The sequence below is a fragment of the Onychostoma macrolepis genome, chromosome 18 (assembly GCF_012432095.1).
Source record: "Onychostoma macrolepis isolate SWU-2019 chromosome 18, ASM1243209v1, whole genome shotgun sequence".
In the NCBI taxonomy this organism is placed as follows: domain Eukaryota; kingdom Metazoa; phylum Chordata; class Actinopteri; order Cypriniformes; family Cyprinidae; genus Onychostoma; species Onychostoma macrolepis.
Window position 1 is genome coordinate 28,824,798 of NC_081172.1, and position 26,395 is coordinate 28,851,192.

General features: G+C 42.3%; 2 protein-coding genes across 8 annotated transcripts; both read left to right on the forward strand.

The window, feature by feature from the left end:
* The first annotated feature begins 723 nt into the window (after positions 1–723).
* Positions 724–16,394, forward strand: bicra (BRD4 interacting chromatin remodeling complex associated protein). 7 transcript variants are annotated; one of them, XM_058750487.1, is made up of 15 exons: positions 725–856; positions 2,468–2,513; positions 2,616–2,661; positions 3,186–3,251; positions 3,484–5,496; positions 5,656–5,841; positions 7,865–8,509; positions 8,767–8,989; positions 9,068–9,159; positions 9,286–9,411; positions 9,504–9,553; positions 12,045–12,193; positions 12,305–12,399; positions 12,493–12,598; positions 12,716–16,394. In XM_058750487.1, the coding sequence occupies exons 2-15, from the start codon at positions 2,473–2,475 to the stop codon at positions 14,413–14,415; spliced, it is 5,538 nt and encodes a 1,845-aa protein (XP_058606470.1). In that variant the 5' UTR covers positions 725–856; positions 2,468–2,472; the 3' UTR covers positions 14,416–16,394. The 7 variants fall into 7 exon arrangements, with proteins under 7 accessions (XP_058606477.1, XP_058606470.1, XP_058606471.1 ...); XM_058750488.1 differs by having other exon boundaries at positions 726–856; positions 12,496–12,598; positions 12,716–15,594; XM_058750494.1 differs by lacking the exon at positions 5,656–5,841 and having other exon boundaries at positions 724–856; positions 12,716–15,595.
* On the forward strand, positions 16,253–26,395 carry ehd2b (EH-domain containing 2b). The gene is made up of 7 exons (XM_058750495.1): positions 16,253–16,390; positions 17,388–17,857; positions 18,818–18,994; positions 22,247–22,344; positions 23,810–24,222; positions 24,445–24,609; positions 24,688–26,395. The coding sequence occupies exons 2-7, from the start codon at positions 17,637–17,639 to the stop codon at positions 25,243–25,245; spliced, it is 1,632 nt and encodes a 543-aa protein (XP_058606478.1). The 5' UTR covers positions 16,253–16,390; positions 17,388–17,636; the 3' UTR covers positions 25,246–26,395.

Sequence of the window (26,395 nt, forward strand, 5' to 3'; positions counted from 1 at the left end):
CAATCAGAGCCCCCAGTGTTTCATCAAAACAGACTCCTTTGTCATAAAAACATCCGGACCCAAGGTGAAGCTGTACAGACAACCGCCTGTTTGTTATTGTGGAGAGAGTCCATCCAAGTGCCATCTCACTGTTGTGGTGGGAAAATGTGCTTCTTGGGGAGGATGATTACCAGTTTTATTTAATTCATTTGGCTAAAATCTATATTTACAAAACATTTAATAGTATAAAATTGAACTTTTTGTAGTAAACATTATGAGACCAAAAAAAAAAGCAAAGATGTGTGTCTTTTACATCCCATTGATTAAACTCTTTCTTTCTTACTTGTTTGAAATTCAAAAAAAATATATATTACTCAAGAGCAGATACCTAAATGGGGGATGGGGGTTTAGTCAGCTTGCTTATATACACATTTAATGTAATTAATGTATATATAATTGTAATTGTAGGAAAGCTAGTGTTACAATCTAGCTTATGTATACAATTACCAACAATGTTAATGTGTAGGTAATTTGTCTTGTCTAATGTTCTTAATATCAAGGTTAAACTATTGTCATTGAACGTTGTATCTTATGTAAACAACCGCGAAACAAGATAATGTTATTCAATTTAATGCAGCACAATATTTCCCTACTTTTACAGTGAAACTGATACACAACTAAAGCATAAAAAGGGCAAATGCGTGCTGCTGCAGTAGTAATAACAACAACTACTACTACAGTGTAGTGTTGTTTATTAATCAGGCGGTCGCGGCGGGCCTCTGTTTCCTGCTTGTGAGCGCTGTGCTTGGGTCCTAACGCGGAGCCCGTGCAGGGCCGTACTGGAGACCCCGCGCCGCCTGCACCTCTATCGTCTCGGGTGAGTTTGATACAATGTAGCTATTTCTCTATAATTCTCAATAACTATTGCAACGCTGCAACATTCGCATGCAGACCTCACCTCTTCCTGCTTCATATAGCCGGCCCGCTGCATAGGTCGGCGAATAGGGTGATTTTACAGCGAATTCCCAAGCATACCCCCCTGATCCAAGAGTATTCCAACATAAACTCATATTTAGCAGGGATAAAGATAGGCTACGCAATTGCGTCTATTGGAGCCCGAACATCAAATATTCACCAATTATGTGCACTGGCTCCAGCGAATGCGCTCTTACGGCAGAAATACTACGTGTTTACAGTCAGTTATTGCCAGATTTGTTCGTATTGCGTCTGTAAACGCACATATTACAGCTAGGAAGCTAGCTAGCCACCGCTAACTGAATCTGCTGCAGAACGAGCGTTAAAAAAGGCGAATTAAAGGCGTTCTATGCGGATAAACTTGTAAAATTGTTGCAAATAAAAGCATATGCACCAGAGGGAATGTGGAGCGAGTTGTTACAGCTTTGCAAATGCGAAAATAACCGCCGTGTCCTGCAGGTCCAGAGTGTCCAATCATGTCTCCGGTGCTCTTCTGATGTGAGATGCTCTCAAAATGACCTAAAACAGACCTCTGACAGCAGAAGCTTTCGCAGATATTTGTTAATGATGGTCTGTGTGCTCTTCGCGGAGACTGTTTTACCCCCAACAAACATTAGTGGCGTCCCCGCCTACCTCCTCCTCATTTTGTGGTTTTGATTTGTTTAGATCGAGACTGTGACCGCGTACAGCGCAGGGACTCGTCAAAGTCTGACTAATTCGTGAGAACTGGTGTTTGTGAGTCTGTAAATCGTGATATTTGACACTCGCTTGTGTTTTTCTGTCTGTGAGACGGTGTGAGGTGATGCGCGCGCTTTTCCCCTCAACTTCTCTCGCGCAACAGACAGTGCACAAAAGTTCAGCTGCTGCTTTCCAAGGATGAGAAAACATTCACTCGCTTTATGTTGCAATAGACCCTCGTAAAGGCGGTAGAATGCTTTATATTTCAACATTTGTTTGTATTATCAACACAACAACGAATTTGTAGGCCAACATAAATCGGTCCATGTAGTGTTTCACCAGAACGGTGTAACCGTAATATTAATGTCATTAACATGCTTTTTGTTTCAAATATGTGCCTGGATAATACCACAAGCTTGCTGATTTGTTTACACGCTATGTTTCTTTTTTTTAATACAGTTTAACTTTCATTTTTTTGACACATGACACTCACTGATTTAGATTTTCCTGGCAGCATTTGCCTTTACCTTGCATTTTTACTTTGCTTTTAATATTATTTGCGTCTTTGTCAGCAGTGTGATTTTTATTTTTCTTTAGATTTAATTTGATCATCTAAAACGTTTTCACTTTTATGCTAATTGATGTTCTACTTTGTTTTCATTAGTGTTCATGGTCCAATTGAAATATCAAATTGACTCTGTGAATTTAATGTCCTACATTTCACTGCTGAGGAAGTATTTGCTTTTGAGTTCTGTGTAATGTTTAGCTGATTTGGGGGGGGACGTATGTTTACAGCGCTAATGTTTGTGCACTTTTTCTTTTTCTTTTTTTACAGTTGACATGGATGATGAAGATGGCAGGTGCTTGCTAGATGTAATTTGGTAAGTTGTAGCAAAAATGACAGATAACTTTGCACATAACTTCAAGTTTGATTGTTAGTTGCGTGGAAAATCCAGCTGAATAACATCTTTCTTTTTGTACAGTGACCCACAAGCACTCAATGATTTTCTTCATGGATCAGAAACACAAGTGAGTACTGAATCAAAAGGAGGGAGGGAGGGTGGGGGCAAGCTCCACTGGTGGGCAAGGCAGAAATCCCACTTTGAAAGTGTAACCCAGATAAATCACAGAAAAGCACAGCACACACGCCCAACAAGAATTCCCTGAACCTCCCAATCCTTTCCGGGTTATTTTTACATTTCTGCCCCTAAACCGGTTGTCCAGCTTTATCTTTTCTTTAGAACATAATTGCTCCTCTTAATTTCAGCCCTGATTTTTTTCCTCTTTGGGTAATTCACATATGTGACATACTAATCTAATTTTCCTGTCTTTTGACTCCTGTTTTCTTTCCTGTTTGCTTGGCCTTTTAACTTGGTTATGCCTGCATTTTGTTCTGGTTGATTGGTGCACTGTCCTCACTTTGCTCTTCCCTTGCCTTTCCCTCTTTGTCTGCCTATTTGCCCCTTATGCATTTGATCCCTGTCGCTTTCACACGCCTGTCTGTGTGCTGTGGTGATTTCTGCCTGTCCTATCCTGGGTATGTCTGTCTGTAGCTGGACACTGATGACCTTTTGGATGGCTCAAGCGACCCGTCCAGCTCGTTCTTCTCCAGCACTGGGGTGAGTAATATCCCCCATTTGTGCCGACCTCCTGTCTCCATCCTTTTTGGTAGCACGTGTTCCTCAGACCCACCATCCGCGTCAGATGCATTGCGCACCAGATCTGCATCTACAGCAGTCAGTCCCTGAGGCCTACTACCATCCCAGATCCATCCCTGCCATTTTATTTCTTCGTCATTCTGAATGTGTGGTGAGGTTTAACGGCTAACATTGGTCTCTCTGTGTCTTTCAGGGCCACGTTCCTGAGGTCCAGCCACAGGCTCAGCTGTCGACAAATGAGCCAGGCCTTCCAAGAGTCAGCGTTGATTTGGACTTTCTGGAAGATGACATCTTGGGGGGATCTCCGGGAGGAGACAACGGAAGCAATGGTGTTGGGACAAATCATGAGCCTTGTGACATTTTGCAGCAGAGCCTGGCAGAGGCTAACATCACAGAGCAGAGCCTTCAAGAGGCAGATGCTGAGCTCGACCTCAGTCAGTTTGGGCTGACTGGCCTTACGCAGGTGGTCCAACCCCTGCCTGATGCTGGCTTGTCTGGGGTGGGCATTGGAGGGGCAACTCAGATTTTTCCAAACCAAGGCACCCCTACTGCACCTTCTAATGCCACCCCAGACATGCTCAGCTCAGTCCTGGCACATCCAGGCCTTCAGCTTCAACCCCAGGTCATGAACAAAGCTATCAGCGTCCAGCCATTCATGCAACAAGTTGGGCTTGGAAATGTAACCCTTCAACCTATTTCGAGCCTTCAGGCCTTACCGAATGGCAGTCAGTCTGGACAATTGGGCATTGGACAAATTCAAGTTGTGGGCCAACCCACTGTAATGACAATAAATTCATCTGGGCAGCAGATCTTGACGAAAACCATGGGTGGCTACCAACTGCATCAACCTGGGCCTGAGGCAGCAAGCGCTGGAACGCAGGCTGGGCTTGGAGGCTCTGTTTTGAGTTCAGGGGGAGGACTTTTAATTCAAGGGGGCAAGGCCACTCTAGGGTCCCCTGCCTTAAATGGGCCGGCTGTTTGCTTAAGCAACACAAATACCAACAACAGCGCAACTACAATGGCCGCTGCAGGTGGCATTGTGGGTTTCGGTAATGCCTCTTTGGGTGCAGGCATTGGATCTCAAACCCAGCCTCAAGGCCAAATAATGCAGAATGTCATCATCCAGCGAACACCAACGCCAATACAGCCCAAACCTCCGCAAGGGGGTGCCATCCAACCCAAAGTCTTCAAGCAGCAGCAACAGCTTCCTGCTCCACATGCCCTGCCAAATGACGCTAATAAGGCTCTGGGGGTGCAGCAAATCCCAGTATCAGCTGCTCAGAATGTAACGTTCCTCGGGAAGCCTGGCTCAAACGTAGTCTTGAGCACACAGGCCACGTCGCAGGGAACGCAGTTCTCTCAAGCGCTGTTTAAGCAACAGGGCCCCCAAGCGTCGGGCAAACCGCTCAGTGTTCACTTGTTAAACCAACAGGGCAGCATTGTCATTCCCTCGCAAACTGTCCTGCAGAGCCAAAACCACCAGTTCCTGTTACCGGGGCTTCAGGCAGGAGGTCAGATCCTGACTCAGCATCCCGGGGGTCACATCATAACTAGTCAGGGGCCTGGAGGGCAGATAATCGCTAATCAGATCTTGACAGCCAATCAGAACATCAACCTAAGTCAGGTGTTGGCCTCACAGGGCCATCCTGGTGCCGCCCATATTCTCTCTGGACACATCCAGCTCCAGCCCGGTCAGATGGGTCAGCCCACACTGTTCCAAATGCCGGTGTCCCTGGCGCAAACGCAGACACAAGCCCATCCGGTAACGGGCCACGTACAAACGGTTATCCAGGGCATGCCGATACAGAATTCCCTGTCTGTGGAGAGCCTTAGCCCAGCAGTCAGTTTACAGACATTGCAGCAATCTGGTGGCATCCCTAATAATGGTAGCAGTGGATCGACGGCCGTGGCGCCGTGCCAGCCAGGAGAGGGCATCACGGTATTGGGCGGCTCTACGGACCCTGCTGCTCAACCAGCTCAGACCCAACCGCAGCCCTCAATTCTCACCGTTCAGACGACTCCACCGGTTTCAGTAGCAGCTTCGGTTCCTTCCTCTTCATCTCCATCCCCAACTATCGCCACGTCCACGTCCTCAATGGTGGGTTTGGGTCCTCAGGCCCAGCACAGCCCAGGAAAGGTGTTGTTCACATCACCTGGTTCCAGCATGATCCTTAGTCAGGAGTCCCTTCAAATGTTCCTGCAGCAGGTCAGTGTGCTCTCTTTAAACCTTATCTGTTGTTTGCAAACTGTGTGTCTTTGCTAATAAGCTAACATAACAACATTTGATCCCCAAGCTGACCTCTGACCAGTTTGGATGATTGTTTTACCTCTCCCATTCCTCAACTGATAAATGTGCCCATGTTAGGACCAACAGCAGCAAGCAGGAAAAGACCCACCTGCCGCTGTGGGTGTACCTGCATCTGTTATCGTCAGCGGCAGCAGTTCTGGTCCCGCCCCTTCTGGCCATGACAACTTGTTAGCCGAGACTCGGCAGAGGCAGAGTCCGAGCCCCTCCCTTGGCCCCGCCCACATGGCAACAGTGGTTAACAAGGTAGATGAGCTCACGCTCCGCACTAAGCCCCACCCACTTGTTGCTGCCACTGCTGCGTATTGGACCACTGTCTCCCAGCAGAACTCCCTTTCTTTCTCTGTCCCCCTGTCTCTCTACTGTCATTGCTCAGGCTTGGATGCCTTTTTATTGCTCTTTCACTCATTCTCACTCTTGTTTTTGCCTGTTTTCTCATCAGGTCTTTCTTTTGCACTGGTATCCGTTTCTGTCATTGATACCATAATTATAGTGTAATGGGTTTATTTTGTCCATTAAATCCGTACTATTATTGCATGCAACACCTTCCCCTCAATATCCATTTCTTTCCTCCTGTTATTTGCATGATCATTTTTTAATAGGAAGCTTGCCGAACTATATTGACACTAATTGGGATATGGGTTGATGCAAATAACAGTAGTTGCTCTTCAAATGGTGTCACATGCAATAATGAAACTCTAGGGACTTTATTTTTCGGTTGTGTGTTTGCATCATCTTCGTGCATTTTCCCATGAGCATGTCATGATGGAGCAATGGCTCTTCCTATTAGTTTTGCTGCTGTAAATCTGTGTCACTCACTCTGTCCATTCATATTAACACTCAGCCTACTCACTACCTCTGCTACCCAAACGTTCGGTAACTGCTGTTTTTAACCTCAATCAGTCCCCCCCCCCCACCACCACCCAGCCTTCCCAAGAGAAATTAAATTAATTCCTTTCAAGATCACTTTCAAAGATTTGATCTTGATCACTTGCTCGCTGCCCCGAATTACCTTTGCCCTCTACCAGCAAATCTGTTTTAGTTTTAGATTTTTACTATTTTTATTTCTTGTCTGTTCTGTGAACCAATTTTTGTTGTTCTCTGCAAAAATTATGTCCTTATGTCAGTTGTCTTAACCCCCCCTTAAAACCCCAGTAGTGTCTATCCAGAAAGCACTAATCTGTTAGAAGAGTACCTTATGTACAATTGACATATTTTGTACATTTTACTACTTAAGCTGTTGTAGTCTTTATGAAAACTGTCTTTGAGATTTTGAAAAGAGATTTTTCCTTTCTATTTCTTCTTGCTTTTGTATTATCCTACTTGTATTTGTTTATTGTTGCTTGTTGTTGTGTGTGATGTTTTTTTTTTTCCACCACTTTTTTCGTGCTGTTTTTTGTTTCTGCACTTTAAAGGTATGATTGCAAGTTAGTCATTGTTTTAGTGATGCACTGAAATGAAATTCTTGACTGAAACTGAAACTCAGATACCGTTTTGTTTTTCTTACGCTTTTGGTACCATTTGCATATATTAAAAATTGTGAAACTGAATTGTACAACAGTAATATAAAGAAACTGCTTAAAAGTAAATGGAAAACAACATGAAATATGAAGCCATTTAGAGTTACCCGATGTTCTATCATTTCCTAAAGTGACTCATTAAAAAATGTAATGTAGAATATATTCAGAAGCACCTGGGATTGCATATCTATTTAAGCATTGTTTTGTCTTTTCTGCTGTTACCATATGCTTGTTGTATAATGTCTCTGCTTCACTCGTTGATACATTTTTACAGAAGTCCTGACCTAATTCACACAGTGATTGTAAACTTTTGTGGTTTGCGATGAGGTTCCCCTTTTATCTTAAAACTTATCAAATCTCTCAGAGAAGTGAGGAAAAGTCTCAAACAAATATAAAAATCCAGATCTTCCTGAATGCATTTCTCCTATGTAATGTTGAATTTTTTATTTTTTTTTATTTTTTTTTTTATTTTTGTTGCTTTGCAGAATTGAAAAGTTGAAATGTCAGTATTGCAAAATGTTAGTTTGGTAAGGTGTTTTTCTCTTTCATATTGCTGTTGAAGTGATTTTATTGAAAGCATTTTTGTATTGTTAACAAAGTGTCACTTTCTGTTGCTGAAATTTCAGTGCATCCCTAAAAATACATTTTCCCAAAATAATGAATTAAAAATATGAACTGGCTGATTAACCAAACATCCACTGACTATTTTTTTTTTCTCTTCCTCCTCCTCCTCTTTTTATGCTGTCTAGGTTCCGTCGGCAGCACATTCACAGACTATAAAGATCCAAAGCGCCTCCCCATCTCAGCCTGTGGTCACCCCTGCACCAACACCCACTCTCACTGACAGTCCTCAACCTGCACAAGCTTCTCCCATAACCATCGGGCAGCAGATCCAGTCTCCTCACCAGCACCAGCAGTCTCGGCCTCCATCACAGCCCCAGCCTCAGTCTCAGGCACAGACTCCCTCGCGCTCCTGCACGCCTTCCTCTCTACCGCCCCTCTTTATCATACACAATCAGATCGGAGGTTCTCCACAACCACCACAGTCAGCTCCTCCACCTCAACAGCAGCAGCAGCAGCCTCAGCAAATACAAGTGCAGCTCCAGCCTCAAGTTCTTCCTCAGACTCTGCCTCAGCCTACCGCCCTGCAGCCAGACATACCTCCTTCCTCATGTTCCCCGAAGCCTCCACAGCCACTTCCTGCACAGTTCCAGTTCCAGCCTGCTGTGAGCTCGCCTCCAGCTGGAGTGGTGAAACAGCAGGTGACAGTGGTGCCGGGGCTGACTGCAGAACAGCAGCATCACCTTCAGCTGGTCAGTGCGCAGCTGCAGACAATGTCATCCATCACGCAGCCCTCTCCTCAGCAAAAGCAGCTTTTGGAAAAACTTCACCAGGTAATGCACCATCACCTTATACTTTATATAGTAAAAATGATAAAGTTTGCACTGAAATTAAAATACTGCCACAACTGACAAAATCACCCATCAGCACATTTTTGATGGTTAATTCAGTTATATAGAGCAGAGCTTTGTTAACATTTAGGTGTCACTGTGGGCAGGACTACTTACTATGAAAAAAATGGTAATGGGTAAGGTTTTTTTTCATATGAACTCTACTTAAATGATTGTCTGTGTGCTTTCGATTTATACAGGTCCAGCAAAACATTCTTCTCCAGGCTAAGCAGCAAGCTCAGGCACAGGCACAAGCTCAGGCACAAGCCCAGGCCTCTCAGCAACAGGCCACAAACCAGTTCAACAAAATGCCAGATCAGCCTTCAGTCCAAGCTGCAACTTCAACGGCCAGTGGCACAATCCAAGCGCCAGTCCAATCCCTTCTGCAGCAGAAGTCTGTGCTTGTCAAGTCCTCTACTACAGGTGGGGATTGCATATGTTTATCCTTTTAGATGTTTACTTTCAAATGTTCCTGTGTTTACGGTGTTATCTTCACCTTAGGTGCAAGTGACACTCAAGTATTTTCTGCTGTGTCTGCTGGGGCTACAGTGAACCAGGGAATCACGACTCCAAACCTTGCACAGGCTGTTCAGGTGAGAGAAATGTAGTTGTTAGTATTTTTACTGTAGTTTACGGCTGGATAATTTACCTTTGCAGTAAAGATATTGCAAAAATTACCTCAACTCAGATTTGAACACTCTCTTCACTCTGGTTTGCAGGCAAAGCCAGGAGTCATAAGTTCAGTTGGTGGGCTGACTCTGAATAAAGCAGGTTTGCAGATACAGGTTTTAGGTGCTGCACTCTCTCAAATGCCTGCACCTCCACCACCTGCTCCCCAAACACAGGTAAGGTTCAAAATCACATTACATAAGACTATTAAAATGAACTGGATGATGTTATATTTATGGTACTCTTGGTATCGCTTGTCTTTTCACAGACTTCAACATTAAAAAGGCCTTTTAGTATGGAACCAAGCAAAGAAGCTAGGTAATATATACATAATGTATACAGAGCATAAATTGCAAATGTTATAAGTGACATTTAAAGGGTTAGTTCAACCCAAAATGAAAATTAGTCCATGTTTTACTCACCCTCAAGGCATCCTAGTTGTATATGACTTTCTTCTTTCAGACGAATCCAACTGGAGTTGTTTTTGGCAATTGTTGATGCATTTTTATAAGAAAAATATCCGTATTTACAACATTATAAACACTTTTCTCTCACTTCCGCGAACTGTCATACGTGCAAGCCGTTCCGGGACGGAAGACATAGGCATAGCGCATGTGCCTGTGAGAGATGCTAGTCTCGCAAGTTTGTTTACAGGAGCAAAGGAAGCAAAGTTTCCTTACTTTAGCAATGGAAAACCAGTCTCCTCTTGGCATATTTCGAAATCCTCCCACATTTTTCTTTACAAATCCTCGTTTAGTACTTAAATTCGTGACCAGCGTGTTGTTTTGCTCTATCCTCCCTGCTTCTGCGTTCGTCACCAATCACGCTACACACACGTCCTACGTCATCCGCACACAACAGTTAGGGGAAGTGAGACACAAATGTTTATAACATTGTAAATATTAGGGCTGTCCTCGACTAAGGATTTTTCTGGTCGACTAGTAGTTGTTCATTTTAAGCATTAGTCAACTAATCGTGTGTTTATTAATAAACCATTTAAATAATTATTAGGAGCCTTTAATTGCCTATATAGCCTAAAAAGCGCGTAAGCACACGCATAAATCTTGCCACAGCGCACCACAGAAGTAATTATTATGAATGTGTCAGTGAAAAACAGTAAGGAGACTGCATTAACATTTTAATATTTTGATAAACTAGTGCTTTCTTTGTTTTCGGTTTAAGAGAGGAAGTCGGCAACACTGACTCATCATCTCTGCAGAAGTGATGCACCTGTATGCATATTTCATATGGATTACATACCGTAATTTTGAGAATATTTGTCTTCTATTTGAATTGGTTCATTTGAAAGTAGATATTTCACTCTCTATAGATATATTTTTATGTTTGTAAGGTAAAGATATACACGGAGTTTCACGCTCAAGTTCACAGACCGAGACAGCAGAAAGCGCATCCTGTTTGCTTTTGTTATTTCATAAAAGCGCAATTTATTTTTATTGTGAGTGCACACAAATAAACGTATAGTCTTTACAGATTTGAACGATGTATTACTCTTATCTGTATGACCAAAAATGATCAGTATTTTAAGAGCAAGTGAGCGCAGCGGCGCCACCATCTGTCCTGCAGTGAGCAACTGTTCAGTTTCCACACTCTGCACAGACACAATAGTGCACATTTTTCTAGGTTAACATTAGATTGAGCGGCCATGTAAAGTTGCTAATACTTACATATTTCAGATGATAAGCCATATTTGAGGTCGATGAATGATAGGCGAGCGTTTGTATGTCCTGCCTGATGTACTGTATTACCATAGACTAACCGTTAACTATCTGTTAGTCACAGACTGCGTGACTTCGCCTGTGGAATTTTTTTAATTTTTATTTTTTTGCGACTAATAAAATTTTGGTCGACTATTAGGGGGCAGCCCTTGTAAATTTGGATATTTTTCTTACAAAAACGCATCGATTCGCTACAGGAGGCCTTTATTCACCCCCGGAACCGTGTGAGGCACGTTTTCTTATGGATGGATGCGCTTTATTTGACTGCCATTTATAAAGCTTGGAAGAGCAAGGACAAATTTTAATATAACTCTGATTGGATTTGTCTGAAAGAAGAAAGTCTTATACACCTAGGATGCCTTGGGTGTGAGTAAAACATGGGCTAATTTAAATTTTTTTGGTGAACTAACAGTAAGGGATTACTGTTAAACTGCTTGCCAGTCATTGAACACAAATCATTAAAGGGTTAGTTCACCCAACAATGAAAATTCTGTCATTAATTACTCACCCTCATGTCGTTCCAAACCCATAAGACCTTGGAACACAAATGTAGATATTTTTGATGAAATCCGAGAGCTCTCTGACCCTGCATAGACAGCAACACAACTTCCCAAACCCAGAAACATAGTAAGCACATTGATAAAACAGTCCATGTGACATCAGTGGCTCAACTTAAATTTTGCATAGCTATGAGAATACTTCTTGTGTGCAAAGAAAACAAAAATAACATGATTTATTCAACAATTCTTCTCCGCGAGTTAACGTCTTTCGCCATTTTGGAGAGTACCATGACGCATGTGCGCGCTTTCCCCAGAATGTAATCAGCGTTGTTTACGTTCAGCATGCGTGCGCTTTCTCCTGAGCGTAAACAACACTGATTACATGAGCGAAGGTCTTATGGGTTTGGAACAACATGAGGGTGAGGAAGACACAATTTTCATGTTTGGGTGAACTAACCCTTTAAGTATGCATCATGCAAGGTTTGAAACCATTTGTTGATGATTTGCTAGTTGTTTTGCACTATGCTCTTTAAAGCCGTTTTCCTACTCGCATGCTCATGTATCTGTTTGTAGGATGCTGGAACAGCTGCGAAAACAGCAAGGCTCAGTTCTCCATCCTGACTACAGCTCTCCTTTCCGCTCATTTGAGGACACACTTCATCGACTGCTGCCGTACCACCTGTACCAAGGCATGGCTTCATCCCCGGAAGACTACTGCAAAGGTAAATGCTCACACCTCTTTGTGAACCCTCTTTTACGGTCCCTGTAGCGTAGTTGTGTGGCACCCTCTTCGGGGCTGATGTGTAATTCTCGGTTTACACTTCTCTGTCCAGTGGATGATGAATTTGAGAATGTCTCATGCCAACTCTTGAAGCGCACGCAAGCAATGGTGGATAAATATCGTCACTTGCTTTTTGAGGAATCAAAGGTATCATTTAAATCTCACTCACTTGATCTCTCTTGATGTTTGGACCTTGTGGGCCCTAAATTCATTTGTCTCTTGTGTGCTTGTTACCTTGAGCAGAGGCTGGGTCCCTCTGCAGAGATGGTTATGATTGACCGGATGTTCATTCAGGAGGAGAAGGTTGCTCTTAGTCAGGACAGGGTTCTGGCCAAGGAGAAACCAGGTAATGACTAGGGTTCAATATAAGTTACCATTAAAGCATGTGAATTGTAAACCGGAATGAACCGTGCATTTTCTGATGGTGTGGTATTTAATCACCTTCATCTCTTACTGTTTACAGAAGAATTTGTGGCCAATTCCTGTTTGCTGGACAGCAGTGCAGTTAGACCTGTACAGGTGGAGCTGAGTTCTGTACGAACTGCATCATCATCATCATCATCATCAGCATCAGCAGCAGCAGGTGCAGGTCAACCTGTGGCAGCCGCACCTGCTCCAGTGGCAGCTGTTGCCCCTGCTCCAACCCCAACCCCAACCCCTGCACCTACTCCAGCTGCTGCCCCCACTTCTGCTTCTACCCCTGCCCTCTTCCCTCCTACCAAGCTGGTGATTAAGCAAGGTGGAGGGGGAGCTTCGGTATCCTGGTCCACCAGCTCCACGCCTACGCCTGCTCCCGTGGTCCGGCCATCTGCAGAGCCAGTCACGCCAAGCGCCTCCTTCAGCCGCACTCCGTCCACCCGCCCTGCTGATGACGATGATGATGTCGCACTTCCCCAGCGGACCAGCAAACCACCCATGAAGACCTACGAGGCACGCCAGCGAATAGGTTTGAAGCTGAAGATCAAACAGGAGGCGGGATTTAGTAAGGTGGTTCACAACACTGCTTTAGATCCAGTCCACTCCCAATCCCAAGTCACTCCACAACCGCCGCCCCCTGAGCAGCCGCAGAAAGTCAAGCCCACCCATGTAACCCCACCCGCCACAGTCATTAGAACTCCTCCTCCAACTTCTTACCCCACCCCCTCTTCCACAGTCACTACAGTAACCACACACACAGGCTCCGCCTCCAGTAGCTCAACTTCCTCTAGTGGACCTACGCCCTCATTTTCCTCCTCCTGGTCTTCATCGTCCCCTTCCACATCTACGGCACAGATGAACGGCACTCTAGAACACCACGAGGTAGGCGGGGTTAAACGGAACCCAGCGTCCACGGCAACTCCACCATTAACCACTTGCCGGCTCCCGCTTCGAAAGACGTACCGTGAGAACATCAGTCCACGTCACAGGCCGGGAGTACCAGGAGGAGGTGGAGATACGTTGCCCATTCTACCAGCAGTACCCCCTATTACTTCTTCCCCCCAGCCACAAGGTTCCTCTCCTCAAACTGAACGGACTGTGATAGCCAGCGTGAAACTAGAGAGGCAGGGCGGACATGGGCGGTCTCACCCCCATTCCGAGTCGCAGAGCCTTGCGGCAGTAGAGGATGTCCTCTACCGTGGCATCAAAAATGCGTACCAACATCACAGAGAGTTCTCTGACAAAGAGGATGAGGACGAGGCAGAGGAAGGTGGCCGTTTGGGGCGGTTGAAGGGCATAGGGAGCAAAAACCGAAAGGGAGGAAGGGGTACCTTTAGGATGGATCAGCATGCCCCTGGCCCACCTTCTCCTGGAGAGTCTTCCTGCACAAGAGACTCCACACTTCCTGCCAAACGCTGTAAGTCCGACTCTCCGGATATGGACAATGCAAGTTTCTCCAGCGGCAGCCCGCCACCTGACGACTCACTGAATGAGCACCTGCAGTGTGCCATAGACAGTATACTGAACCTCCAACAGGGCCCTCCTGGACATGGAGGCTCTGGGAAAGCGGCTTTAGGGAGGGTTCATGGGGAAAACCTGCCTAATCAGCACCAAACCCATCCTTCTTACAGACAGTCCATGCCTCCCCTCTCCACACCACCCTCGTCCGCCCCCATGTCCCAGCATCCACAGGTGGGGGGCCGAGGACAAAATGGAAATTTGGTTTCACAGACGCACAGTAGATAACAGTCCCTTTAGCCGATGTTGACTGAAAGACTGAAAAGCAGGATGTCAATGGATGGGGGAAGCAAACGGAGACACTTTTCCCATGATCAGCTGTGTTTGCTTTGTTTGTCTGTGGTTTGTGCTGATGAAATGTGTTCTTTTGGTTTACATATGGCCCTTTAAGTGTACTTTCTAAAGTATAAAAAGTGCACTTTGATATGATTTTCAAAATTTTGGCCCTCTGTTTTTTCCTGGGTTCGAATCTGGGACGGTTCCTATGTCGGTTTCCCAATTTAAAGATTTCTTTCAACTTGTGAGAGCTAAATATATGACCATTCATTTAATAAATAATGTTTGTAATTACTGTGACGTATGCAGATTGCAGGAACTTTTTAAGTGATATCATGAAAATTGTCATATCAAATAGTAGTTTATTTGGTTATTATGGAGAATTTATTTTGGAGAAGCTAATGGATCACTTCTCCGTGTTAGAATTGTCCCCCTTTACCATGAAATTATATTTTTGGGAACTGGAAATCACTGTGTAGAGGCTCATTAATGCATAATAATATAGTGCTCTTGTCTCCCCTAAGACATGTAATCTGTTTTTGGTTATCCAGCTACAGGAATTAACAATGAAGCATTCACAAACAGAAAAGTCACCAGAACTGTAGAAAATCTCTTGACCTTTAAAGCATTCCAGCATCAAGAGCACATTTTCAAATCAAACATTCACAGCACAGCAAATGTGGTCAACTTTTTAATCAAAGAAATTATTTTTCTTTTTTTTTGGAGGTTGGGTGAATATTATTCAAAATCCCAAAAAACAGCCATTTTTGCATCTCTGAAGTGTGTGAAAAGTTCCCAGACACATAGCCTCCCTCATTTATGCTTTTTTTTTTTTTTTGTAGGCATATGTATGTTCAGACACTATTACACATTTAAGATGGAATCACTGAAAGATCTTCGAACCGTTCAGAAGCAAACACAGCGAAAGCAATGACATGGAAAAAAAAGAACATTAATAATGTAAAGAGAAAAAAGAAAATAGAACTGTAAGAATTTGAAGTATAGTACTACAGATTAATTTTGTATTGTATTTATTGTGTATAATGACACTTTTTAAAAAACTGTACATTTAGTAAAACTGTAAATTAAACCTTGCTTCTTTTATGAAACAATCACACTTGTTTCTGTTTGCCATTTGACTTGGTTGTTTTTTCATTTGTTTTTTATTTGGCTGATAGCTAGAGATTTATTTGACTTCAATGTGTATATGTAATGATCTTACTGGCCAGTAGGGGGCATTGCTTAATCGGGTCTGAGTCAGAGAGGCGCAACAGAGCACAATGATCTGCCAAGTCTCTCAAAGGTGGTCTATCATGCCAGCATCAAGAGTCACGTGAACATCTGCTCTGCAAACAGATCTCTCAGATCAAACAAAAGCCAAAGAAATCATAATAGAATACATTGCCCCATGGTGCAGCGTCCGCTGAAAGACAAGCACCACCACACCCTCACGTTTGCAGGCAGTACTTTATGTAAATGAATGACTCTCCCTATAAAACGCTTGACTCCACCTTAGCTTGCTGATGCGCCCCCTCACTCCCTGTCCCCACCCTGGTTTAAACCCATTGTCATCACTCGCCGTCCAGGGCTCTCCCCTGCTTCTGTGTCAGGCAGTGTTTGAAGAAGAGGTGCCGAGAGAAACGTAGGCAGGGAAAGAGGCAGTACTTGTGTGCATGCCTTAGAGCTGATTTTGCTGGAGGAGTCAGATGCACAGGCAGACCACATCAAGACCTCTCATCTGAAATACATGAAAAATCAGAGAACCATCACTTGAAACGTTTGACTCGGTGCTACTTGGGTGCCTTGGACAAAGATTGTTCTTCTAAGATACATCTTCACATGTAGAAACACCTCCAGGGCTGTAGAAAGAGTTGTTAAGGTTCATCATCTCTTCAAGGACTTCAATCTGAGACTCGGCATTCTTCAGGTAAGAGGACAAATCTTGGACTTTTTGGAGTGTACCTTTGCTATGTGTGTTGCACTTTAAAATCCCTTTCTGATTAGATATAGTTTCAGAATAAAGTTCGGAACTGTTGATGCATGCATCGATGAACCAAGAAAACGAGGGAGCAAATGGCCTTTCCTCCGATTATTGGCACATGTCAACATTCTGATTCTGTAATACTTCTGGAAATTAACTGAAGCTCAAGGCTTCTCTAAAAGAATTCAACTGTCTGTTGCAATTGTGGCGAAGGATGCCACAAGGCATTTTCTGTCTTCTGCGCAACATGTGAGTCTTATTACATAAAGTCAAATCCCAACCATCATGCTTTTGCCAAGGCGGCTGTGCAAAAGTTGAACTTTTATTACAACACAACTAGTGTCTTTTCAGAGGCTCTAAATTTGGCACAACCTTGACATGAGAAACATGCATTTACTTTTGCATGAACTCCATTTTGATTCAGAATAAGTCCTCTTGATAAGCATGATGCGTTTGTAGGGAGTGTTTCGAATCCACAATGAGCCAAATGCTCATTAGTGGAATTACTGCAAAATCCTGTCAGGATTCAACAAAAACTACTGAATACTCTTTTGTTTGATGCATCACTTGTGTATTCAGCCCTTTACACACCGTAATCCTTCACTCATTTAACTTTCCACTGTAAGCCGCCACTGGAAAACATGGCTCACTCTTTTCAATATACGGAAATAAGTTATGAATGTGTGTTTGTGGACCCAGAGTTTGGGTGTGTGTGTAAGTGTTTCCAAAAGGAGCACCAACATTTTCCAGGGACATGCATGGACAATGCACTCGACTTTCCCCCGTAGGCTAAAAACGTCTCTTTAGATTCTTTATTTGAAGATAAATGGAAAGGCATTTTAATGGGAGCAAGGCCTGTTACCCAAGAAGTAGAACGCCAGTATAAGTATACAATATAACCTTTAACCACTGAACCTTCCGTTTACCTTTTTATGTTTTTCAGGCAAAAAAATTCATTTACTAAAACAGAAGAAACCCAGGGGTTAAAAGTTATACAACATTGTATACTATAGTTTGCTTTATAAACATCCCTCAACTACTGTAAACCTTTGAGGCAGAACGCTTGGGTACACTATATAAATACTGTAAGCAAGAGAAGAGTCTTCACAGTCATCCCGGAGGACACGTAAACAGTGCAAAACAGAGCCATAAATTAACTGCAAAGGAAACTGAACACTCCCGCAAGTCGAACATGTCACGTTGGGGACGCAAGAATGTCAAGAAGGCCCCTGAGGTGATCAGGACAGTGACCGAGGGCCTTAAGTCACTCTATCGAAAGAAACTCCTGCCCCTGGAGCAGTACTACGGCTTCCATGACTTCCACTCACCGAGTCTGGAGGACGCCGACTTTGACAACAAACCCATGGTGCTAGTGGTTGGGCAGTACTCCACAGGAAAGACTACTTTCATCAAGTAAGATCCTACATAAGTCAGTTAATTTGTGCTTTTTCTGAATCTAGGGCTTTTAAGGGGTTTAAAGTCCGTGTAAAGGCAATCTAAACACATTATAAATGTTAGAAATGCATTGCTGAAAACAAGTTACAAAGACTGTGAACTATGTAGTGCTGAATTGTGGAGAGTTAGACCGTTAAACAGTTTTTTCACCATTTTGTATTCAGGATTTTTTGGGCGGGCCTGTCTCGATGACGCACTGGAGCCACTGAACATGGCTAGCAATATAACTAAAGTGTATTAGCATCAGTGGTTCAGCGCTCAATCGTGAGTTACTGATATTACCGTAAATTACCACAGCCTACAGTTTACTAGCTAGGCTGTAAATGCATATTACCTGTTATAAAGCTGTGTAAATCCAGTAAAGCGGCTAGAAGAAGCATCCATTAAGGTTGTAGCGGTATTTGACAGTTGATTGAGGCGGCAGCTTTCCCACGAGTGGGCGTGGTTTCAGCGTCGACAGCGGACACGCCCCCAGCGTTTGAGAGCAGAGAATACTGCTTATTTTTTCAAGATTTTGACAAATTTTATTTACTTGGCGTTTTTTTTTTTTATCATTCAGATTTGGCTGGGTGATTAATAAAATTTTTCTGTGGTGTGACAAACATAGGCCTATCACACGGACTTTAAAGTAACAGTATGTTTGACAGAAGCTAAAACAATGGTCTCTGTGTGGTTATGACCCTGGATAGGAGCTCACGCGGTGTGATTTTCTGTTTATTTTCTGTCTATATAACAGTTTGAACTCAATATTAAATTCAAGAGTTGGTTTTAGGTCATTTAACCTACTGAATGGAAATACATAGCTAACCTGAACTATACCAGAGTTTGTTTGTTCTAGTAGATGACAGAATAAAACCACAAGGTTATTATAAACTATCATGTCAACACAGTAACCATGGCTTTGTTCTGTCAACACAGGTATCTGCTGGAACAGGATGTCCCAGGGAGTCGTATAGGGCCGGAGCCCACCACCGACTGTTTCACCGCTATCATGCACGGAGACGTGGAGGGCATCATTCCTGGAAATGCCCTGATAGTGGATCCCAACAAACCCTTCCGCAAACTCAATCCCTTCGGAAACACCTTCCTCAACAGGTGAATAGAGTCATACAGGCAGATGTTACACTGAGCTGCTATGTACGACATGACATGAGAAATGAGGGTGGGTTGTGTGGAAGAATGTGTCGACTGATCCGTCTGCTTACACTGGGCACGCAGGGAAGATAACAGAGAAACAGTGTGTTAGTTTTTGCTCTACGGAATTTCAAGCGTCCGTGCCAAATTTCTAAGGTAGGAGGGACTTTCCTTATTTGTGGAAAACTTGTGGAAGGGAGCGATATCACAAGAGAGGGTAATGAGCACTAATGTGCCTAAAGCAGAACTGCAACATGCAGAGGAGTCCACTAAAGTTTAAAGAGACGACCTTGTTTCAAAGTTGTCTTTACATAATCAAATATTTATGAGTTTTACATTTTATGAATAAAGGGATTTTTGCATTTTCTGAAGATAATGTGAATGGGTGGTTGCCAGAGCATTGCTATGAGGTTGCCAAGGTTGCAAGTGTGTTCTGAGTGATTGCTTACTAGCTTTATGACATAGGTAGCATTCATGTAGCACAAATGATATGGAACAAATTATCAGAATGTTTAACAGATCTCAATTTAATGTCATGTGTTGTAACAACTCAGTAAAAAGTAATAACATATTTTCCTTACACCTTGAACACATTTGAGTGTATACATGTCAATCATTATTTTCTAATATATATATATATATATATATATATATATATATACAGTCATGGCCAAAAATATTGGCACCCTTGGTAAATATGATCAAAGAAGGCTGTGAAAATTCATTTGCATTGTTAATCCTTTTGATCTTTTATTTTAAAAAATTCACAAAGATTTAACCTTCCATTGGATAAAACTGTTGCCAGTAAGTTACTGTAATTAAGATTTACAGTAGCAAACTGTATTTGATTTACAGTTGCAAACCGTACTGTTTTACAGTAAATTACTGAAATAAATCCAATTCATCAGTATACTACTGTAATTCATTCATTTTAATATAGATTTCATTAGATTTTATTAATTTTTATATAGAATTAATTTTATTTTTACTCTACATAGGTATTACTGGCATTCAATTAAAACAGACACAATTACAAAATATAAAATGCTTTATTTAAAACATTGCATGTATAACACTTAAAAATACAGTCTTCCAATGCTGGAACAGTGCATCTTCGCCATTTCTCCTGTCTTAGGACGTTTTGCAGTGCATTATGTTGTGTCCATCATCACAAAGAATCTTCAGGCAACAGAAATATAATGGGAAAGAATACATAGCCATCTGCAAAACCCAGGTGCTGCTCCAAAACGTAGCCACCACCTTTGCTCACCCTCCACTTTGTTAGTGACAGAAAAGTCTTCTCTGAAAAACAAGAAGTAGAAATGACACACTTTTAAAAGGCAAACCTCATATAGAATACACAAACCTCTCAAAACCATAGTTGTTCTCTTACCATGAATTGTCAGTCTCAGGGTGGCTGGCCTGCTCATGTCTTTCTTGATGCTTCATTGCAGTTGCCTTTAAAACACAAATACAAAAAAATGCAGTAAATCTTAAATTCCATTAAAAACTATAACAAACTAATTCTAAAACTATTTTCTCAGGCTACTGGCCAACATTAACACCTGAACAAAATTTCACATTAGTTAACCTAATGTTAATATAAGATAAGCGTTGCTCGTTAAAAAATATGTTTAATTCGGTAACTTAATTCAATAAGCTGACAAAAGTCGTTTGAAATGACAGCGCAGTTTACCATAGTAAAGTTTTTTACCGCCATGTTGACTGGTAAATGTTGCTATGGGTTAAACTGGTGTGCAAAAATCTGACACACACAGACAAACGTACACATATTTTTACCTTGCTTGCTGGTCTTATTCTCTCGTAAGGTGCATGGACACCCAGCGTAGATGTTCTCCGGAACTCTTCCACTCTGGCGGTTCATCCCCGGGAAAAACCCGCGGCGCTGCCCCTCTGCTTCCGTGTCTTCCTCGGACGCGAGTGGCACAGTGCGACTCGATAAAAAACAATAGAACCCATTATATATACTATCTACAGTGGATGCAGACAGTAAAGTGATGCCCCGGTATATTTCAGACATACAGATGTACTCCAAGCGCTCGCGCTTCTGACAAGAAGGACAAACGGATTTTCCAGTCATTACAAGCCATGTAACACGTCTAGTGTAGTCAGTCCCAAGCTGTCGCAGCGTTGTAGACACGGTGCAGGGCAAATCGTGTAAATCCAAATGTAAGAAATTAGGAAAATAAAACAACCTCAATAGAATGGCGCCAAAGAGACCGTTACAGCAAATACAGTAGTATACAGCAATTTTAAAAAATACAGTAAGTCTCTGTATGTGGGGTCTGATGTCAAAGAAAATTCCCATGATGCAAAGGGTATTACAGTTATTTACTTTAAAGGGAATTTGCAGCATTATACTGGGTGATATACAGTAAATAACTGCATAAATTACAGAAATGTCTAACAGTGTAAGATACCAAACAAACAGTGGGTGGAAAGTAAGCTGTAGTTCAAGTTCAGGTCATCTGAATACCTCAGTCATCTCATTAACCTTGCCAAGAGAGTTTCAACATAATTAGCTTGCAGTGGTCTGTCAGCACCAGAGGAGACACTGTTTTAAGTGCCAGGGAGTCTTTATAAGATCCAGTTTTACCCCGGTCTCTTTGGGTGTATTTTTGCAAACATGTTTTGAGAACTTCTTTTCTCCAACTTCCTGCCCAGGGAAGCATTCCACTCGTTAAACTCATTTAAAGCAGGAAGAGACCATGTTTTTCTATGCCGCAGATCATTAGTGGCAAGTATTGTTTGATTTTGGCAGCGCTGGTCATTTTCCCTCAGGAAGCCCTGTGTGTTTCAAGCACCACTTCCACACAATGGATCGGCCTGGGAGGAGTGACGCTAGAAGTCTGCTTCTTAGATCACATACAACAGCTGTGATAGGAGTAATGGATAATTTTTTCAGCTTTTCTCAGTGGGAGAGTGATTTTAACTAAAGAGCTCCTGAATGTTTGATATTTGTGCTGTGCCCTTTTAAGGAATCAAATCGCAGCTGCTTTGTGCATAACATGATGAGACATACAGTGCCTCTGAAGCACATTTACACAATTTTGGACACTTATAACACTCACAACATTAAGTCTTTACTTGACTTACCCATTCAACCAGGAGGAATAATGAACTTATTAAAGTTTGGTTCGATCACTGAATGCAATACAAAATGTGTTTAAACCTCTTCTCTGTCTCTGACAGATTCCAGTGTGCTCAGATGCCCAACCAGGTTCTGGAGAGCATCAGCATCATTGACACCCCGGGCATCCTCTCCGGTGCTAAACAGAGAGTGAGTCGAGGTAAGCTGACTGGAAAAGTAGGGGGAGATGGGTTTGGAAGTATTTTATGCCAAATTTCAATCCATTTCCCACTTGAAATTTTATTTAATTTAAACATGTCTACAATGTCTCTTTAATTCAGTGTTGAACATTTATTATTAGCCTTTTCCCCTAGTCCCCTGTGAAAACTCTACAATACTCCACAATATGCCTTTCAAACTATTTCTACCAGTAAAATTCAAAAATACTTTCTGTTTAAACAGTTAAAACTGAATTAACCCCATAAAGACCCTCAGAGAAACTGCAGGTATTAGGTATTAACTGGAGTACTTAAAAATGACAATACTGATCTGAGACATGTTTCAGAGTAAACAGTAGATGATCTGTCTCTGGGCTCTCCCACAGAGAACATCGTTTGGTAATCTTAGTTTATCAGTGTTGCACTCTCTGGTTGATGTCTGCATTTCCTCACATATTTTCCAGCAGTTTAAGTGACGCACATAATGAGAGATTGAGCCATTAAGGTGTGACAGGGAGAGGAAAGGGAAGGAATGTGAAGGCATTACATGTATTAGGGGGATGTAGGAGGGTCTGCAGGATTCAACTGTTGACATAACTATTTAAGCATATTGTTAATACCACATGCATCACCTAGAAGATTGTTAAATGCTAATAGGGTCTCAAAATTTGAAAATAGTTTCATTAGAGCACAACAGCTGGGTTCTAGAATTACAATCCATAGAACAGGGGTAACTCTGCTGCTTCAACCCTAATAAAAAAAAACTTGATCCAGCTAATTAATGCGTTCAGGATTATTTGTGTTGGAAGTGAAGTATGCAGGAAGATAGCCCTCCAGCTGTAGTGTTGGCTACCTTGGCACAAATATTCAAGACAAGCCTACAATGAGCTCCAAGGTTCTCCAACCATGCTCCTGGAGAGCTACCATCCTGCAGACTTCAGCTACAACCTTGCTCCAACACACCTGTCTGTAATTACTTAGTAACCTATGATTAGCAAGTTCAGATATGTTTGATTGGGGTTGATGCTGAAATTTGTAATACAGTAGCTCTCCAGGAGCAGAATTGGAGACCCCTGTTGTACAGCAGTAGTGTATGCTTCTCTACAATCCACAAACCAGTGTGAGTTTAGCCTGAAAAGAGCCCCGCCAACCATAGAATTCAATGTTAAAATGGAAACAAGAACAGCCGAAAGATCAAATGTATTGTATTTTATAACGGTTGCCAATAGTTGTATATTGTACTGTTGGTTGTAATTTGATTTTGTTATTTGCAATGCTTCTTGCAGTTCATTCCCTTATTAAAGAATTAAAGTAGAATTTAAGTTTACCTTTTTTTCAGATTTTCAAATACTCTCTTGCAATCTCTCTAATCAAATTGAATCACCACAAACTCTTTATTGAAGAGTTTAGTCTGTTTTGTTTTGTTCAGTTTATTGATTGTGTTATACCTCTTCTCTCATTTTGTAGGATATGACTTTCCAGCAGTTCTCCGCTGGTTTGCTGAACGTGTGGACCGGATCATCCTTCTCTTTGATGCTCACAAGTTGGAGATCTCAGATGAATTCTCAGAGGCCATCGGGGCCCTCAAGGGCAATGAAGACAAACTCCGTGTTGTGCTGAACAAGGCCGATATGGTTGATACCCAGCAGCTCATGCGGGTGTATGGAGCTTTAATGTGGTCTCTAGGGAAAGTGTTTGGTACTCCTGAGGTTCTGAGAGTGTACATCGGATCCTTCTGGTCTGAACCTCTTATGGTGAGCGACAATCGCAAACTGTTTGAGTTGGAGGAAGAAGACCTGTTTTCTGATATCCAGAATCTGCCACGCAACGCAGCCCTACGCAAACTTAATGACTTGGTCAAGAGGGCCCGTCTTGTGAGGGTACGATAAAATATCATTAATGACTGCTTTAATTGTTGATGATAAAACTGATTGAATGCAAACACTTGGGTTGGTTCACCCAAGGGTTTGTCATCATTTACTTACTGCATGTCATTCCAAACCTGTATGGCTTTCTTCAAAAGAAGATATTTTGAATAATATATCAGTGTTTTATGTCAATACAGTGAAGGTCAATAGGGTTTACATGTGCTTTACTCATAGGTACATGCCCATATCATCAGTTACTTGAAGCAAGAGATGCCGTCTGTCTTCAGGAAGGATAATAAAAAGAAGAACCTGATCTACCAGCTTCCGGTTATCTTCTCCAAGATTCAGCTACTGCATCATATCTCTCCTGGAGACTTCCCTGATTGTGCCAAGATGCAGGTTAGTGCAACCACCTGGTCATTGTTTTGAGGTTTGAGGTTTCTGTTGCTTGAAAGAGTCTTTCTTGACTTTCCTTAGGAGCAGCTAATGGCACATGACTTCACCAAGTTCAAAGCCCTGAAGCCCAACTTGATGGCTATGCTGGATGAGTTGTTGTCTAGCGACATTGCCAAACTCATGCCCCTTCTTAGGCAGGAAGAAATAGAGGCTGGGGTCCAACCTGGGGTCCAAGGTGGGGCTTTCTTGGGAACCCGTGCTGGACCCTTTATGGAAGGTGACCCCTTTGGAGAGACTGTGGATGAAAATGGTGAAATGGGTGAAGAAGATGAGGAATGGGTGGTGACAAAGGACAAACCCAAGTATGATGAGATCTTCTACAACCTAGCGCCGAACGAAGGCAAGCTAAGTGGCACCAAAGCCAAAGATTGGATGGTGAGCACACGGCTGCCAAACTCTGTGTTGGGCCGCATCTGGAAGCTCTCGGATGTGGATCGCGATGGCATGCTGGATGACGAGGAGTTTGCCCTGGCCAGCCACCTGATTGAAGTGAAACTGGAGGGTCATGGCCTGCCCCCTGAGCTGCCTGCCCGTCTCGTACCTCCATCCAAGCGCAGACAAAAAGGCTCTGATGCTTAGACAATTCGCCCACGTGGCTTCCACTGATTTATCTCCGCACTTCCTGCATGTTGTCCAGCTCCACAGCAGCTGCAGTGCATCTCCGTTCACTGTATTTTTGTGCCATTTTGTACTCTGGTCATTTTGTAACACGTAATTAATGTCTTACTTTGTATTCTTGGTTCAAATGCAACAATTCAAAGATTCCCCAGCTGGAAGCCAAAGAGCGTTGTGATAAACCAAAGACTGGTCTCAGTCATTTGGAAGGAATGTTGCATCTGTCGCCATTCTTTTCCTGACGGTAAAATCATATGACATCACATCCAGAAATGCTACACACGACTCAGTTCATAGAACTTTTAATGGCTCCTGAACTAAGGGATAGCAAAAAACTCTTGAAGATAACAGATATTTACAGTATTTTCATCATTGTAGAAATCTATAGACTTGGCTTTTAATGTAGTCAGCTAAATCAGAATGTGAAGTCAAGATAAGCATTTAAAACTCTGAAACTCCTTTGACAGCAGACCTGAGGAGGCAAGTGAAAACCTTTCTGAGACTTTGTTTTTGGAACATGTAAATCAGTTTACTAGTATGTTGCTGTCTTTGCTTTTAAAATCAAAAATGAGATATGCTTTATATGTGATCAGTTTTGTTTTTTGTCTTTTTTATAGAATGAGCTCTATATATGAACGTATGTCACAAAAAAAATAAAAATAAATATATATATATATAAAATCAATGTCATACATGTTAAAGCAAAAAGTGGAGATTTCTAACTGACTACTGTAAACAGTTCCACTGACTGCTTCAGATATCCAATGTTTTCACAGTAAATATATTGAGCTGAATAAAGACCCTTGACTGTACCTTTTTGATTTGAAAAGACATTTTTACAAAAAGAACTGCACTGTAAAAGCATAACACTGATATGTAAAATGTTGAAGATGAAAACAAGAACAAATTGTACAAACTATAAACCAATATTTTAGCCCAAACTAGCTAGCCCGTACTAAGTTTTTTATTTCCTTTTCATTATTATTATATTTAATTTTTGTGTTTATGTAATGTTTATTGTTAGAAAATAACAAAATTCCACAAATAAAATATCAAATTTCTTTAACAAGGTTATGCAATCCTCACTCAAAACAAATCGAAATTTAAAACAGCC

Excerpts from the sequence above, each read along its gene's own strand:
- bicra (XM_058750487.1), top strand. The coding sequence starts at position 2,473 with ATGGATGATGAAGATGGCAGGTGCTTGCTAGATGTAATTTG. Across the intron at positions 8,510-8,766 it reads TTTTGGAAAAACTTCACCAG|GTCCAGCAAAACATTCTTCT; the intron begins GTAATGCACCAT and ends CGATTTATACAG. Across the intron at positions 8,990-9,067 it reads TGTCAAGTCCTCTACTACAG|GTGCAAGTGACACTCAAGTA; the intron begins GTGGGGATTGCA and ends TCTTCACCTTAG.
- ehd2b (XM_058750495.1), top strand. The coding sequence starts at position 17,637 with ATGTCACGTTGGGGACGCAAGAATGTCAAGAAGGCCCCTGAGGTGATC. Across the intron at positions 17,858-18,817 it reads GGAAAGACTACTTTCATCAA|GTATCTGCTGGAACAGGATG; the intron begins GTAAGATCCTAC and ends CTGTCAACACAG. Across the intron at positions 18,995-22,246 it reads GGAAACACCTTCCTCAACAG|ATTCCAGTGTGCTCAGATGC; the intron begins GTGAATAGAGTC and ends TGTCTCTGACAG.